Source organism: Salmo salar, chromosome 22, assembly GCF_965601325.2.
Source record: "Salmo salar chromosome 22, fSalSal1, whole genome shotgun sequence".
NCBI classification, from domain to species: Eukaryota; Metazoa; Chordata; class Actinopteri; order Salmoniformes; family Salmonidae; genus Salmo; species Salmo salar.
In genome coordinates, this window is record NC_138312.1 from 23,607,018 (window position 1) to 23,625,346 (window position 18,329).

Consider the following 18,329-nt stretch of genomic DNA (forward strand, 5'->3'; position numbering starts at 1 on the left):
ATGTGTGTGTGGTCTAACTTTACTATCATTTTGGGTTCCAAAAGACCTCACAAGGATAGTAAAACAAGGAAGATTCTGACAAGGCTATTTTAGGCATAGGGGTTAGGTTTAGGGTTAGGAGTTAGGGTTAGGGTTAGCTTTAGTTTAAGGGTTGGGGTTAGGGTTAGGGTTAGGTTAAGGGTTATGGTTAGGGGTTAGGGAAAATAAGATTTTGAATGGGAATAAATGTTTTCTTGCCCACTTGGATAGTAAAACCAATGTGTGTGTGTGTGTGTGTTTTGGGATTTTCCTCCTGTTTTTTCACTCTAGTGGCTACTTTCAGCCATACACTAAGAATACAAACATTAAGAACACCTGCCATAGATTGACCAGGTGAATCTAAGTGAACATTATGATCCCTTATTGATGTCACTTGTTTAATCCACTTTAATCAGTGTAGATGAAGGGGAGGAGACAGGTTAAATAAGGATTTTTAAGCCTTGACACAATTGAGACGTGGATTGTGTACAGTATGTGTGTCATTCAGAGGGTGGATGGGCAAGACAAAAAGACTGCAACGCTACAGGCTTTTTCTCGCTCAACAGTTTCCTGTGTGTATCAGGAATGGTCCACCACCCAAAGGACATCCAGCCAACTTGACACATCTGTGGGAAGCATTGGAGTCAACATGGGCCAACATCCCTGTGGAATGCTTTCAACACCTTGTAGAGTCCATGCCCTGATGAATTGAGGCTGTTCTGAGGGCAAAAGGGAGTGCAACTCAATATTAGGAAAGTGTTCCTAATGTTTTGTAAACTCTGTGTATGTCCTGTCGGGAATAGTCTCTCTAGCCATGTTTGTTTAAAATCCATTTGAACAATACTATGTTAGTTAAGAATAAGAAAGGAGGAAGAGAGAGAGCAAAAGCAAGAGAGAGACATGCAGGGAGGGGAAGGAAAACATAAAAAAAAGACTCTTTGAGGCAGCAGTCACTAAGGGGAGGGCAGCCGGATACAACTAGTGGGTGGCGCCTGATGATTGTATCTGAGCCATGGACACACATAGCCTCTCTTTTACATACTCCCTTTCCCTAAACAGGAATAGATGTCATGTTTTAAACAGGAATAGATTTTATATATTTTAAACAGGAATGGATGTAGTAGGCGATTTTCTGTCACACAGTTTCTTACATCATCCCTTCTGTCTGGCTTTTTCTCAGAATTCACCCAGAAAACAACAATTCGGCACAGACTGAGACTCCTGGATCCTGCAGTGTTTTACAGGACTTTCTACTCTTACCAGTGGCCGCTGGAATAGGAGGAGAACCTGCTGCCTGAGGCCTGAGAACAGGGAGGCTAAGATTCTAACACTGCCACACAGGCAGCTCAACAGTCATGTCAGCCTCCCTCTTGGACGCTGATCCCATCTATGCCACGGTTGTCCACACTGCCAAGGCCAAGGCATGGGAGTCACCAGGTGCTGTAGCTGTACCTCCAGTCAGGCTGAGGCCTCCGGTGGACCTGAAGCTGACCCGCAGCCTCTCCAAGTCAGACTCAGACCTGTTTGTATCTTCCCTGAGTGAGGAGGATGGGGGTCTGAATGGCCACTGTGAGTCTGTGACCAACTGCAGCTCTGGGAAAAAACGGATGGAGAGATCACCCTCCTTCGCCTCAGAGTGGGATGAGGTAATACTCTGGGCTCTCAGGTGGGAGGAGAGGCAGGGATTGACACTGGGAGAGTTAATGCATAGACAGGCTACCAATAGAGCTTTTTAACTCCTATAGGGGCTCGAGGTAAAGGAGGGGGAGTATTGTAATGAGGGATAAAGAGAGGAAGGAAGAAGAGTGAGAGGCAGGAGGGGAAGGGGCAGCAGTGGCGCTGACTTTACCTATACAGTCACTGCAGAATGCCTGCAGGCAAATGCTGAACGCATGAGTGGCCTGATCACTCCCACCAATACCCCATAGCAGCCCTGGCACAAAAGGCTAATTGGGCTTGCACTGTCACTCTAGATACAGCCAGACTGCTTCCCAGGGGTCAGCCCATGCATGGTTTAATGTCTCCCCTGTTCACACTGTTTCTCCTGCTCTCTGGAAGGCTAATGCAGGCCGCAGCCCCAGCCTCAGCACTTACTGTATGTATACAGATTCCATCCTGGTCTAAAGATGCATTGTGCTGAACTCTAGTCTAGATAGAGGTTATTGCCTCTTTTGGCTCAGCAGTCTCCCCCCTTGGCCATTCCCCCTGTTATTCCCTAGTTCCCTGGCCCTCTCTCTGCTCTCCCCTCTCTTCTCTGCTCCCTGACAGTACTGTTTACTCAGGCCCTGCTGGGTGGGGTGTCCTGTTCTCAAGGGCATCCTGTTTTGCAGCTGCCCCCGTGTGTCTGTTTCTCGTGTAGATTTTAGGGATTCATTTGGAGCAGGATGGGGGATAGGACGCAGGAACAAATACTTACTCAGACATACTCATAAGGAGCTTAACAACGGCCCGTCCCCCTCAGACAGTCCAGAGCCCGGGTCTATTACACACACACACACACGCACACACACACACACACACACACACACACACACACACACACACACACACACACACACACACACACACACACACACACACACACACACACACACACACACACACACACTGTTCATAATTGTCTGAAGTCATTTACCAGTATATTTGTAATTTCTTGTCATTAGCCCGCCCTATGCTTGTCCCATTTATTTGATTTGATGTAAGGGTTATATTGAGGGCATTTAAGCTTTCCTCCATGCAGGAAAGCACTCTAGCAAGCAAGGGATCATCACACGGTATGCTAATGAAAGGTATGATGACATCTATTATCAACAGCTTTACATCTTGAGTACATTTGTTAAATTCTTTAAAGGCACAAGTGTCCAAACCAGACATGTTAAAGATTGCATATCTCCATACCTCCACTCATTAGTGATACTCTGAATATCTCCATTCATTAGTGAGCGTACTTCAAATTACCTTTTTATATCAGAGAGATGATTTTGGTTGTAGTGTGTGTTTGCTCGTGCGTGCGTATAAGTGTGTTGTGGCATGCTCTCGTCCATTTCCCTCATTGTGTTAACATTGCTCTAGTCTATTGGGAAGCTGGCTGAAAGTAATTTCAGCTTGGAAAGACTAACATGTTCAGCACATATGCTGGTTTAAGTCATTTCATAATTTATGTGGCTAGCTGGGGCAGAGATCTATTTATAATATCTAGTTTGACAAACTCACCTGACAGATTGGGTCTGCATTGGCTCACCCAGCGAAACACATCCACCTGATGTCCCCATCCCACTGTGCCAGACTGACAGAGAGCAGGCTGTGTCGGGCATGTGAGCAAACATGCTTGATTGAACATCTGATTAAAAGTCTCTCCTCTCGTCATCTAGGCATGGAGCCAATGGGCAGTTCAGCTGTGAACATATTCCAAAGGTGAAACAGGAATGACAATGAGATCCATAAAAAAACTCCCGTCTTTGAGGTGTCCTCTTGGTTCCACCATCAGTCTATTAGTCTGTACTGTGGCCTGTCCTGAATTAGTGATCCTGTTACATACCAATCTGGCTTAATCCCTGCCTCATATTACCTCCTGATGGCTAAACTTCACCATTCATGTGTAATATACACTACAGTTCAAAAGTTTGGGGTCACTTAGAAATGTCCTTATTTTTTAAAGAAAAGCAAAAAAAATGGTCCATTAAAATAACATCAAATTGATTAGAAATAGAGTGTAGACAATGTTAATGTTCTAAATTAATATTGTTGCTGGAAACATCTGAATTTTTATGGAACATCTACATAGGCGTACAGAGGCCCATTATCAGCAACCATCAGTCCTGTGTTCCAATGGCACATTGTGCAATCCAAGTTTCTCATTTTAAAAGGCTAATTGATCATTAGAAAACCCTTTTGCAATTATGTTAGCACAGATGAAAACTGTTGTCCTGATTAAAGAAGCAATAAAACTGGCCTTCTTTAGACTAGTTGAGTATCTGGAGCATCAGCATTTGTGGGTTCGATTACAGGCTCAAAATGGCCAGAAACAAAGAACTTTCATCTAAAACTCATCAGTCTATTCTTGATCTGAGAAATGAAGGCTATTCCATGCGAGAAATTGCCAAGAAACTGAAGATCTCTTACAATGCTGTGTACTACTCTCTTCACAGAACAGTGCAAACTGTCTCTAACCAGAATAGAAAGCGGACTGGGAGGCTCCGATGCACAACTGAGTAAGAGGACATTAGAGTGAGTACATTAGAGTGTCTAGTTTGAGAAACAGATGCCTCACAAGTCCTCAACTGGCAGCTTCATTAAATAGTACCCGCAAAACACCAGTCTCAACGTCAACAGTGAAGAGGAAACTCCGGGATGCTGGCCTTCTAGGCAGAGTTGCAAAGAAAAAGCCATATCTCAGACCGGCCAATAAAAAGAAAAGATTAAGATAGGCAGAAGAACACAGACACTGGACAGAGGAACACAGGAGTGATGGTTGCTGACAATGGGCCTCTGTACGCCTTTGTAGATATTCCATAAAAAATCTGCCGTTTCCAGCTACAATAGTCATTTACAACATTAGCAATGTCTACACTGTATTTCTGATCAATTTTATGTTATTTTAATGGACAAAAAAATTGCTTTTCTTTCAAAAACAAGGACATTTCAAAGTGACCTCAAACTTTTGAACAGTAGTGTACTTGCAGTGAAAAGGCAATACTTATGGACCACACATTGTTATTGTGCCTAGATACTGAGAAAGGCAGGAGAAAAGTTCCATAAAGAGCGGCTGCTATTCAATCTGGAAAAGGGATTTACAGTCCAGGCTCCTAATTGCAAATTGGTAAAGTAGTTTAATGGCTATCCAGCTCAAAGCTTATAGCTGACAGTGATTCGTCATGATCTACACAGATGAGTGTATAATTAACTAATTAACTTTTGATCATATGGGGACTTAGCTAAATTAATGGCTGTGTCTTGACTGTCTTAAATGAGTTGAATTCCCATTAATGTGGACACTATACATTACTATACAGATTTAATCCTGAGCGATAGACCCATGAGAGGCCCTGGTTAGGGTAAGCTTCCCAACAGGTCTTCTCCCTGGGTCCTTGATGTGGGTAACAGAACAGTGTGACAGCAGCATGGCATCAGCAGCAGAGATTGAAGTGCCCAGTAAGAGGATTAGCATATAGATCCCATCTGAATACAGTCTGATCACTTTTAAGAAGAGAACAATTGATTTAACAGAGTCCATCAACAGGCCCTTGACTTCATAACTGTGCTATAATATATATTTCTTTGTGGTCACCATACTTGATTATTCCCACTCACTGTCGTACTAATCAAAGGCTTGCCACTCAAGAGCTTACTGGAAAATAGTGCATATGTGCATTCTACTGTAAGACAATTCACAATTCAGTTTGAAAAATCATCTATTATGTGATGCATTATGATGGTTACACTGACTAGTTTTTTGTACACATTTTCCACCGATTTGTTCTCAACTGATGTCCTGTACATCTGGAAAGTGTGATGATGTGGGACAGTTATGTAGACTTCATTGTATTACTCTCAGGCTGAAATAATCTACCTCTTTAATTGTAATGAGATGGAATTCCTCAAAAAGCAGCTTTTGGGCCGAGATAAGGTGCACTATGGGCAATGTGGTGCTGGTAAGTGTGTGATATAGAATGTAACTGGGTTAATTCAAAGTGGAATATGGGAGGTCTGTATCGCTGGAGGGAGCTGCCATGCTTCCCACGTGTCTGACTTCTAAATGAATCAAGGCTTTTCCTGAGTGTTGATGCCACTAGCAAAGTGCATAGGACTTCTCAAATACTAAATATTGCATCAAATAGCCCTTTCTTTGTCTTCAGTGTAATTAGTGAAAGCAAATTCAGATTTTCATCCTCTTATAGTTGTAGAAAATACAGATTTAATCACAGGATAGAACTGTATTATGCCATTAGCTACCACTTGAACAGTTAGTGTACAGTTAGCTCCCTCCATGGCTCTGAGAAGCTCTCTTCCCATAATCCCAGTCTGTCAAGAGGAAAGGGTGCTGGAGAATGTCACACCAATTCTCACACAAAAATACAAGGCTGAATTGTACAATATTACTGCAATATTCTTCTTGACTTTGCTTTTATAAGATACATTTTGATCCATTCTTTTCCAAGAGAGAAGAGGTTTTAGGTCCATGATGTGCTGTATTGTTCTGTGTTAACCTCCAGGCAGGCTTGTTGTTTCTCTCTGTATACTGCATGTTTTCCCTTTCTGTTCAGAGATGGGGCAGAGAGCCTTATTTAATCTCATAAAGGTAATTTTGCAGAGATCTTACGCTATTTGGCCTGCCACTTTCCCCTGGGCTTCGTGCACACAAGGTTCAAACGCTTTAAATTGTGAGTGACCCTATTACCCTGCTGTGTTTTTGCTGAGTGGTGGAGGGAGTGTGAATGACCATTAAAACCCTACCAACATTTTTGTGTAAATGCTGACCAGACCGCTTGCGCACGTGCGTCCGTGTGCAACATCGCGCGCATGTTGGTTTTGTCCACCCACACCAGATGCAATCAGGACACGCAGGTTGGAATATCAAAATGAACTCTGAACCAACTATATTAATTTGGTGGCAGGTTGAAAAGCATTAAACATTTATGGCAATTTAACTAGCTACTTGCTGTTGCTAGCTAATTTGTCCTGGGATATAAACATTGGGTTGTTATTTTACCTGAAATGCACAAGGTCCTCTACCCTGACAATTAATCCACAGATAAAAAAGTAAACCGAGTTTGTTTCTAGTAATCTCTCCTTTAGGATTCTTCTCCTTCATTGGACTTTGTATGGCAGTTGGCAACCAACTTTAAAGTGCATTACCACCACCAACTGGACTGGAGTGTGGACCTCAGTTCATTTTTCAATCACCCATGTGGGAATATGCTCATAAAAACCAATGAGGAGATGGGTGAGGCGGGACTTGCAGCACGTCAAGTGCCACAAATAGAAACAAGTTCTATTTTAGCGCCTGGCTACGTAGACACTTGTTGATGCGCGCAAGCAGTGTGGGAGCAATGATTGAATAACATGTTTGTGTACATTTATTTTGCAACGCTCGCACATGAGACACGAGCGGTGTGGTCAGCATGTTACTCTTAAACAACCCTCCTCCATTTTCAGCCCTCCTCCTCAGTCAGCCTCCATGTTCAATCAACATTATACTGTCTGTAAACATACAGACACAAGATGTATGAGCAAATGTTGAAGCTTATTAATCAATGATTTGGCCTGTCTTAAGAAATGTTAGCAGTAAAGGGTAAGGTTACAGACTCTGAAAATATACTATATTACGTTTACTTGTGTTATGGAAAGGATGAATACGTTTAATACTGCTATTGTTGAATCTTGGGGTAACCATATCTGGTTTGTTCTGCTCCTCCTCCTCAGATTGACAAGATAATGAACCTGATTGGAGCAGGCATCGAATCGTCCAATGACAAGCAGTGCGTATCCCCAGGTAAATGTTATTTATTTGCATTGTCTTGAATACCTTCATGTAGGTAAATGCTGCAGTAAGCTATATGTCAGCCTTGTGATACAGTGTTCTGGTAAAGGGTTAACCTTTACCTCATTACAGGTAGAATGTGTCTTCACTGTACAGTCTCACTAACAGCCAACAACCCTATTATCTAAGACATAAATGATAGCCGGTGGGGATTTTGGTGGAGTACCCCACCAAGGTAGTGGCAGTGCTGGCAACACTGGCTGCAGTAACCCTTTGGGGGATGATCACACTCTGACAATCAGGGAGGGGGCAGAATACTGTGGCCTTGGCGGCACAGCATCATAATGGTCTGACTGCACAGGGGGTGCCGCGGTAAAAGGGTCTCCACAGGGGACCAGCATGAGTGTGTGTTGGGGGAAGGGGGGTATCCAAGCTCCATCAGCCAGGAATATACATTGGCTTATCAAATCTTCCCATCCCTGCTCAATTTTGTTAAGCCTCTCAAACAACTACAATGGTATATGCATTCACATAGCATGTCTACTCTTGAGCTAGGCTCTGGGGATGGAACAACTGTTTGTGTATGTGTGTGCGTGAGGGCCTGTGTGAGTGTGTAGGTGGGAGTATTGGTGGAAGGGGAGAGGTGTAGATGTGGATGGGGCGTGTGCTTGTATCCATCAAACAGCCGTTTCTATAGGGTAATGATGTTAGGGACCATAAAGGATGGAATCACAAGCTGTTATATAAAATAAATAATATCTGCATGCCTAAATGTTGATTTTCTACTGCTTGTCCTTGATAAAGATAACAATCCTTTGTAGGAAGTGCCTACATTATTATTTTTCAATTATGGATAGGAATTAATGTGTGCGTATAAAAATTATATAATTAGAGATAGTATAACCGAGGCGAAAGGGTTGGACATGCTTATGGCTACTAAACTGGTTTTGTACTGTAAGTGGCACTTTGTGCTCTTCTCAAGTGTCCCAACCTCTTAAGGGCCCTAGGATCCATGTGTAGGGGGGGGGTTGTCAGTCACGGGGATGACATCTCTACAGAGAGGGAAAAAAGTATTTGATCCCCTGCTGATTTTGTACGTTTGCCCACTGACAAAGAAAGGACCAGTCTATAATTTTAATGGTAGGTTTATTTGAACAGTGAGAGACAGAATAACAACAAAAATATCCAGAAAAACGCATGCCAGAAATGTTATAAATTGATTTGCATTTTAATGAGGGAAATAAGTATTTGACCCCCTCTCAATCAGAAAGATTTCTGGCTCCCAGGTGTCTTTTATACAGGTAACGAGCTGAGATTAGGAGCACACTCTTAAAGGGAGTGCTCCTAATCTCAGTTTGTTACTTGTATAAAAGACACCTGTCCACAGAAGCAATCAATCAATCAGATTCCAAACTCTCCACCATGGCCAAGACCAAAGAGCTCTCCAAGGATGTCAGGGACAAGATTGTAGAACTACACAAGGCTGGAATGGGCTACAAGAGCATCGCCAAGCAGCTTGGTGAGAAGGTGACAACATTTGGTGCGATTATTCGCAAATGGAAGAAACACAAAAGAACTGTCAATATCCCTCGACCTGGGGCTCCATGCATGATCTCACCTCGTGGAGTTGCAATGATCATGAGAACGGTGAGGAATCAGCCCAGAACTACACGGGAGGATCTTGTCAATGATCTCAAGGCAGCTGGGACCATAGTCACAAAGAAAACAATTGGTAACACACTACGCCGTGAAGAACTGAAATCCTGCAGCGCCCGCAAGCTCCCCCTGCTCAAGAATACATATACAGGCCCGTCTGAAGTCTGCCAATGAACATCTGAATGACTCAGAGGACAACTGGTGAAAGTGTTGTGGTCAGATGAGACCAAAATGGAGCTCTTTGACATCAACTCAACTCGCTGTGTTTGGAGGAGGAGGAATGCTGCCTATGACCCCAAGAACACCATCTCCAGCGTCAAACATGGAGGTGGAAACATTATGCTTTGGGGGCGTTTTTCTGCTAAGGGGACAGGACAACTTCACCGCATCAAAGGGCGGATGGATGGGGCCATGTACCGTCAAATCTTGGGTGAGAACCTCCTTCCCTCAGCCAGGGCATTGAAAATGGGTCGTGGATGGGTATTCCAGCATTACAATGACCCAAAACACACGGCCAAGGCAACAAAGGAGTGGCTCAAGAAGAAGCACATTAAGGTCCTAGAGTGGCCTAGCCAGTCTCCAGACCTTAATCCCATAGAAAATCTGTGGAGGGAACTGAAGGTTCGAGTTGCCAAATGTCAGCCTCGAAACCTTAATGACTTGGAGAAGATCTGCAAAGAGGAGTGGGACAAAATCCCTCCTGAGATGTGTGCAAACCTGATGGCCAACTACAAGAAACATCTGACCTCTGTGATTGCCAACAAGGGTTTTGCCACCAAGTACTAAACCATGTTTTGCAGAGGGGTCAAATACTTATTTCCCTCATTAAAATGTAAATCATTTTATAACATTTTTGACATGCGTTTTTCTGGATTTTTTTGTTGTTATTCTGTCTCTCACTGTTCAAATAAACCTACTACTAAAATGATAGACTGATCATTTCTTTGTAAGTGGGCAAACGTACAAAATCAGCAGGGGATCAAATACTTTTCCCCCCCGCTGTATATAGACTTTTTTTCTACTGTGTCATTGACTTGTTTATTGTGTTATTGGCTTATTTATTTTTTATTCCATGTGTAACTCTGTGTTGTTGTCTGTCTCACACTGCTTTGCTTTATCTTGGCCAGGTCGCAGTTGTAAATGAGAACTTGTTCTCAACTAGCCTACCTGGTTAAATAAAGGTGAAATAAAAAATTACAATTAAATTGGTGGATGGTAAAGTCGATATGCTTGGTGTACATATCCTGGAAAAGTTGAGCGAAGTTGCAACAATACATTTTGATAGAAAACTTAGCAAAATAGATAGAATCTTGAAACCGTGGTGAGGGAAACACCTATCCATTTACTGGAAGATTACCCTGATTAATTCTCTAGTGATATCACAGTTTACATATTTCTTCATGGCTCTAATGACTCCAGGAGAGTCCTTTTCAAACCATGCGAGAACAAAACTATTTCACTTTACTTGGAATGGCAAACCAGATTAAGTTAAACGAGCATATTTACATAATGAAAAGGAGTTTTGATATTAAGGCTTTAAATCTCTCTCATAAAGCCTCCATTGTACCAACAATGTATCTAAATCCAAACTGGTTTTCGACTAAGAGAGGCCCATCCATTGTTTAAGATTGGGCTCTTTGCCTTTTTGCAGATGAAAACTTTAATTTTTAGGTGGATTGACAATGGATCCCTGTTTAAAGTATCGTCCTTTTAAAAATAAGTCATACAGAGTTGGGTACAATTTCAATTTCATCCTCCAGAAAAGGCATATCTAATATTACAGCTAATAATATGGCTAAACTCTAATCTATTGATAGAAACAATATATATATATATATATTTTTTTTATTTTTTTTACCTTTATTTAACCAGGTAGACTAGTTGAGAACAAGTTCTCATTTACAATTGCGACCTGGCCAAGATAAAGCAAAGCAGTTTGACACATACAACAACACAGAGTTACACATGGAGTAAAACAAACATACAGTCAATAACACAGTAGAAAAATAAGTCTATATACAATGTAAGCAAATGAGGTGTGATAAGGGAGGTAAAGGCAAAAAAGGCCATCGTGGCGAAGTGCATACAATATAGCAAGTAAAACACTGGAATGGTAGATTTGCAGTGGAAGAAAGTGCAATGTAGAAATAGAAATAATGGGGTGCAAAGGAGATAAATAAATAAATAAATACAGTAGGGAAAGAGGTAGTTGTTTGGGCTAAATTATAGATGGGCTATGTACAGGTGCAGTAATCTGTGAGCTGCTCTGACAGCTGGTGCTTAAAGCTAGTGAGGGAGATAAGTGTTTCCAGTTTCAGAGATTTTTGTAGTTCGTTCCAGTCATTGGCAGCAGAGAACTGGAAGGAGAGGTGGCTGAAGGAGGAATTGGCTTTGGGGGTGACCAGTGAGATATACCTGCTGGAGCGCGTGCTACAGGTGGGTGCTGCTATGGTGACCAGCGAGCTGAGATAAGGGGGGACTTTACCTAGCAGGGTCTTGTAGATGACCTGGAGCCAGTGGGTTTGGCGATGAGTATGAAGTGAGGGCCAGCCAACGAGAGCGTACAGGTCGCAGTGGTGGGTAGTATATGGGGCTTTGGTGAAAATCAGAACAACAGTTTTCAGCTGTGCTAACATAATTGCAAAATGGTTTTCTAATGATCAATTAGCCTTTTAAAATGATAAACTTGGAGTAGCTAACACAACATGCCTTTGGAACACAGGAGTGATGGTTGCTGATAATGGGCCTCTGTTCGCCTATGTAGATATTCCATAAAAAACTGCCGTTTCTAGGTACAATGGTCATTTACAACATTAACAATGCCTACACTGTATTTCTGATCAATTTCATGTTATTTTAATGACCAAAAATGTAGATATTTTTTTCAAAAACAAGGACATTTTTAAATGACCCCGAACTTTTGAATGGTATTGTACACTGCTCAAAAAAATAAAGGGAACACTTAAACAACACAAAGTAACTCCAAGTCAATCACACTTCTGTGAAATCAAACTGTCCACTTAGGAAGCAACACTGATTGACAATACATTTCACATGCTGTTGTGCAAATGGAATAGACAACAGGTGGAAATTATAGGCAATAAGCAAGACACCCCCAATAAAGGAGTGGTTCTGCAGGTGGGGACCACAGACCACAGACCACTTCTCAGTTCCTATGCTCAGTTCCTGGCTGATATTTTGGTCACTTTTGAATGCTGGCGGTGCTTTCACTCTAGTGGTAGCATAAGACGGAGTCTACAACCCACACAAGTGGCTCACGTAGTGCAACTCATCCAGGATGGCACATCAATGCGAGCTGTGGCAAGAAGGTTTGCTGTGTCTGTCAGCGTAGTGTCCAGGGCATGGAGGTGCTACCAGGAGACAGGCCAGTACATCAGGAGACATGGAGGAGGCCGTAGGAGGGCAACAACCCAGCAGCAGGACCGCTACCTCTGCCTTTGTGCAAGGAGGAGCAGGAGAAGCACTGCCAGAGCCCTGCAAAATGACCTCCAGCAGGCCACAAATGTGCATGTGTCTGCTCAAACGGTCAGAAACAGACTCCATGAGGGTGGTATGAGGGCCCGACATCCACAGGTGGGGGTTGTGCTTACAGCCCAACACCGTGCAGGACGTTTGGCATTTGCCAGAGAACACCAAGATTGGCAAATTCGCCACTGGCGCCCTGTGCTCTTCACAGATGAAAGCAGGTTCACACTGAGCACGTGACAGACGTGACAGAGTCTGGAGATGCCGTGGAGAACGTTCTGCTGCCTGCAACATCCTCCAGCATGACCGGTTTGGTGGTGGGTCAGTCATGGTGTGGGGTGGCATTTCTTTGGGGGGCCGCACAGCCCTCCATGTGCTAGCCAGAGGTAGCCTGACAGCCATTAGGTACCGAGATGAGATCCTCAGACCCCTTGTGAGACCATATGCTGGTGCGGTTGGCCCTGGGTTCCTCCTAATGCAAGACAATGCTAGACCTCATGTGGCTGGAGTGTGTCAGCAGTTCCTGCAAGAGGAAGGCATTGATGCTATGGACTGGCCCGCCCATTCCCCAGACCTGAATCCAATTGAGCACATCTGGGACATCATGTCTCGCTCCATCCACCAACGCCACGTTGCACCACAGACTGTCCAGGAGTTGGTGGATGCTTTAGTCCAGGTCCGGGAGGAGATCCCTCAGGAGACCATCCGCCACCTCATCAGGAGCATGCCCAGGCATTGTAGGGAGGTCATACAGGCACGTGGAGGCCACACACACTACTGAGCCTCATTTTGACTTGTTTTAAGGACATTACATCAAAGTTGGATCAGCCTGTAGTGTGGTTTTCCACTTTAATTTTGAGTGTGACTCCAAATCCAGAACTCCATGGGTTGATAAATTGGATTACCATTGATTATTTTTGTGTGATTTTGTTGTCAGCACATTCAACTATGTATAGAAAAAAGTATTTAATAAGAATATTTCTATCGTTCAGATCTATGATGTGTTGTTTAAGTGTTCCCTTTATTTTTTTGAGCACTATATATATTGGGAAAAAATGTACAAGAAGGGTATAATATTTATGAAGAACTGTGTAAACAAGGACGGTAAAATTATGTCACACAAGCAACTAACAACAGTGTATGAAGGTATAAGACAAAATTCTAACCAGCTCATCACGGCTCTTCCACAAAATTGGAAGAGACAATTACTTCAAGAAGAAATTAAAGAATTTGTTTTTCTGCCACCCATTAAAAGTCATTAAAGGCTTAAAATGATTAGTATAAATCGAAAAATGTATCAGTTTCACTTAAAATGTTTTATACCAATGTCGTATAAAATTCAAGTTGGCATCGGGTCTATGAACTGATATATAAAACAACAATTGATTCATAAATCTGTTCGTTTCAATTTAAGCTATTATATCAAATACTTGCTCCAAAAAGAATGCTCAATATATGGGGCATTGAACCATGAGGAAACAGAGCATATTTTCTGGTACTGTCCATCGGTAGCTCGCTTTTGGAGTCAGGTCCAGGAATGGTTGTTATGCCGTAATATCAGGGTCTGCAAACTGTATTCCTTAGGGGATCTGAAAAAACACGATCAGTCAATGGGAAATATCATTATACTCTTGGTTAAAGTATTTATTTTCAGGGCAATATCTGTAAAAAAACAAACAAATAGGGAGGTTCAGGACCATCGTAAGACATCACAGTGAAATGGAGGGATGTATTGCAAAAGGAAATAGCAAAATTGCAATATACTGGGACAGATGGGTTCATCTGTGGACATCGGAGGGTTGGAGTTAAGATCACAATGATTGGTGGACTGGCCGCAGTGGGTGAAAATCCAGAACTTGAAAAAAAAGGAAATTAGGAATATATATGTATTTATGTACCTTAAATGTGAGTGAAAATAGCTGTCAGTAGCAGTAAAAGTATTGTTGTCTGTTAGTTTACTCCAATCAGGGTAGGGGTTGGTAGGGTTGGGGGAAAAAAGTATAAATAATTTAAAAAAATATATTTATATTGGGATTAGAAATGATGCAAACGATTAAATTGATAGTACCCACAATCTGAAATATTAAAGCTGATCTACCCGCTCCGCCCCCAAAAAAGTACTATAAAATAAAAAATAATACGAAGATTTGTTTCCCCCATAAATCGAAAACAAGCCAATGTGTCATTAGTTGTGTGTGCAACTTCTGTCATCTGTATGGGGTTTTTGTGGGGTGAAGTGTATTAACACTTTAAAATAAATCTAATTTAAAACTCACTTGACTGTCATTTTTCCTGTGCTGTGTCTCAATAGTGGCTGAATTGATGCTCTGCTTCATCGAGTCTGTCCTTCAGGCTGCGCTCAGGGGGAAGCCAACTGGCAATGGCTGAATTTGTTAAGATTACATTCCCAACTTGATATATGGTATCTCCATTGCGTAACAGCCTCGCTTAGATCCCTCTATAAGACTATGTACCTCAGTGAATTATGGGTCATTTTCCTATGATGATTTTTTGTAAACTCATATTGATAATGACACTCTTTAGGCTTAATGTTGTAACATGTATTGTAGGTGGGTCTAATGTACAGTATCATATGAATTAATTTGCAGAAATAGCTAGCTACCTACTGTAGGCTCACTGTGCTGGGGTCTTTTTCATAACATCATACAGCACAGATGCCTCCCTCTGATGATGTGTGCCCATTACACTGAACAGGCCTCAGTCATAACGTCCATAAATGGTCCTTGATACATAATTTATTATCATTAGTCATAACCACTGTCATGAAACTCAGCAATTTAGTTTTTCCCTCTCCTTGTCACGGGTGTCATAGGGATTAGACCAAAATGCAGCGGGAATGTATATACTCACCTTCTTTTATTCGGCAGAAAGAAGGGAAACCAAAACAAAACACACGTATACAAAAATAATGACGATAACAGTCTTGTCAGGCTCACAGCTAAACAAGAAACAACTACCCACAAAATCCCATAGAAAAACACCCCTCTTAAATAGGACCTTCAATTAGAAGCAACTAGGAGCAGCTGCTTCCAATTGAAGGTCAACCCAACAAACATCACATAGAAATAGATATACTAGAACTAACATAGAAATAGACTAACAAAGAACATAGCCCAACAAACCCCGAAACACTCTAAACAAACACCCCTCTTAAAATATGAACATATCCCAACAAACCCCGAAACACTCTAAACAAACACCCCCTGCCACGTCCTGACCAAACTACAATAACAAATAACCCCTTATACTGGTCAGGACGTGACAGTACCCCCCCCAAAGGTGCAGACCCCGGATGCACCTTAAACAAAAACCCAAAAATGAACCCAAAACAAAAATAATTCCAAACTAAAGGGAGGGAAGGGAGGGTGGGTGTTCTTGTCCACCCCCGCTAAATACTTATTAAATTTTACCCCTCCCGAAGTCTCTGGGCTATGGCGCATCGCTGAAGACCTCGGGCTGATGTGCGTCGCTGGAGACCTTGGGCTGATGCACGTCGCTGGAGACCTCGGGCTGAAGGGCGACTCTGGGAGCTCCGGACTGTAGGGCGACTCTGGCTGCGCCGATTCCGGACTGCATGGCGACTCTCTCGGTTCCGGACTGTGGGTTGTCTCTCTCGGTTCCGGACTGTGGGCCATCTCTCTCGGGTTCCGGACTGTGGGCCGTCTCTCTCTGCTCCGGACTGTGGGCCGTCTCTCTCTGCTCCGGACTGTGGGCCGTCTCTCTCTGCTCCGGACTGTGGGCCGTCTCTCTCTGCTCCGGACTGTGGGCCGTCTCTCTCTGCTCCGGACTGTGGGCCGTCTCTCTCAGCTCCGGACTGTGGGCCGTCTCTGCTGGCTCCGGACTGTGGGCCGTCTCTCTACGGGGCACTGTCGCCGGAAGCTCTGGACGGGGCACTGTCGCCGGACACTCTGGACGAGGCACTGTCGCCGGACACTCTGGACGAGGCACTGTCGCCGGACACTCTGGACGAGGCACTGTCGCCGGACACTCTGGACGAGGCACTGTCGCCGGACACTCTGGACGAGGCACTGTCGCCGGACACTCTGGACGAGGCACTGTCGCCGGACACTCTGGACGAGGCACTGTCGCCGGACACTCTGGACGAGGCACTGTCGCCGGACACTCTGAACAGGGCACTGTTGCCGGAAGCTCTGGACGGGGACTGCGCACTGAAGGTCTGATGCATGGGGCTGGCTTAGGAAGCGCCAGACTAGGGACACGCACCTCAGGGCTAGTGCGAGGAGCAAGAGCAGGACGAGCTGGACTGGGCTGACGCACTGGAGGCCTGGTGCGTGGGGCTGGTAGTGGAGATACCAGACTGGAGACATGCACCCCAAGGCTAGTGTGAGGAGTGGGAACAGGACGTACTAGACTGGGCTGACGCACTGGAGGCCTGGTGCGTGGCGCTGGCTTTGGAGGCGCCAGACTAGAGACACGCACCTCAGGGCTAGTGCGAGGAGCAGGTACTGGATACACCGGGCCATGAGTAGGCACTGGAGGTCTGGAGCGCACCTCCTGCACAACCCGTCCTGGCTGGATGGTAATAGTAGCCCTGCACGAGCGGAGTGCTGGCACAGGGCGAACTGGGCTGTGCAGAGGCCTGATGGCTGCCGTGCGTAGAGCAGGCGTAGGGTAGCCTGGGCCTAGGAGGCGCACTGGTGGCCAGATGTGCTGCACAGGCATCCTCCTTCCAGGCTGGATGCCCACTCTAGCACGGCACTTGCGAGGGGCTGGGATCGCTCGCGCCGGACTGTGCGTGCGCATGGGCGAGATCGTGTCGCACTTCCGTATACACCGGTGCTCTCCACTCCATACGCTCCCCATAATAAGCATGGGGAGTTGGCTTAGCGCTCACCCTCGGCCCAGCCAAACTACCCGTGTGCCCCCCCAAAAAAATGTTTGGGGGCTGCCTCTCGCACTTGCCTCTCGGTACGTATAATGCCTCATAATAGCGCCGCTCCACCTTGGCTGCCTCCAGCTCCTCCTTAGGGCGCCGATACTCCCCAGCCTGGTGCCAAGGTCCTGCCCCATCCAGAATCTCTTCCCATGTCCATGACTCCACAGAGCTCTGCTGCTGCTCCTTCCTCCGCTGCTTGGTCCGTTTGTGGTGGGTAGTTCTGTCACGGGTGTCGTAGGGATTAGACCTAAATGCAGCGGGAATGTGTGTACTCATCTTCTTTTATTCGGCAGAAAGAAGGGAAACCAAAACATAACACACGTATACAAAAATAACGACGATAACAGTCTTGTCAGGCACACAGCTAAACAAGAAACAACTACCCACAAAATCCCATAGATAAACACCCCTCTTAAATAGGACCTTCAATTAGAAGCAACTAGGAGCAGCTGCTTCCAATTGAAGGTCAACCCAACAAACACCACATAGAAATAGATATACTAGAACTAACATAGAAATAGACTAACAAAGAACATAGCCCAACAAACCCCGAAACACTAAACAAACACCCCTCTTAAAATATGACCATAGCCCAACAAACCCCGAAACACTCTAAACAAACACCCACTGCCACATCTTGACCAAACTACAATAACAAATAACCCCTTATACTGGTCAGGACGTGACACTCCTTCACTTAAAAATATATATTTTATCCCAATTTCTTGATACCACTGGATATTGTTGATGTAGATGGTGCTACTAGACTAG

General features: G+C 44.2%; 1 protein-coding gene across 2 annotated transcripts in view; it reads left to right on the forward strand.

The window, feature by feature from the left end:
• The window catches only part of LOC106583011 (ankyrin repeat and SAM domain-containing protein 1A), a 48,220-nt gene that overhangs the window by 671 nt on the left and 29,220 nt on the right, over positions 1-18,329 (forward strand). The window contains exons 2-3 of one of the 2 annotated variants that reach the window (XM_014166739.3): positions 1,199-1,664; positions 7,441-7,510. In XM_014166739.3, the coding sequence (XP_014022214.1) occupies positions 1,374-1,664; positions 7,441-7,510 (361 nt within the window). In that variant the 5' untranslated portion in view covers positions 1,199-1,373. Of the gene's footprint in view, positions 1-1,012; positions 1,665-7,440; positions 7,511-18,329 lie in introns of those variants that run through there. The other variant, XM_082967429.1, reaches the window with a different exon arrangement.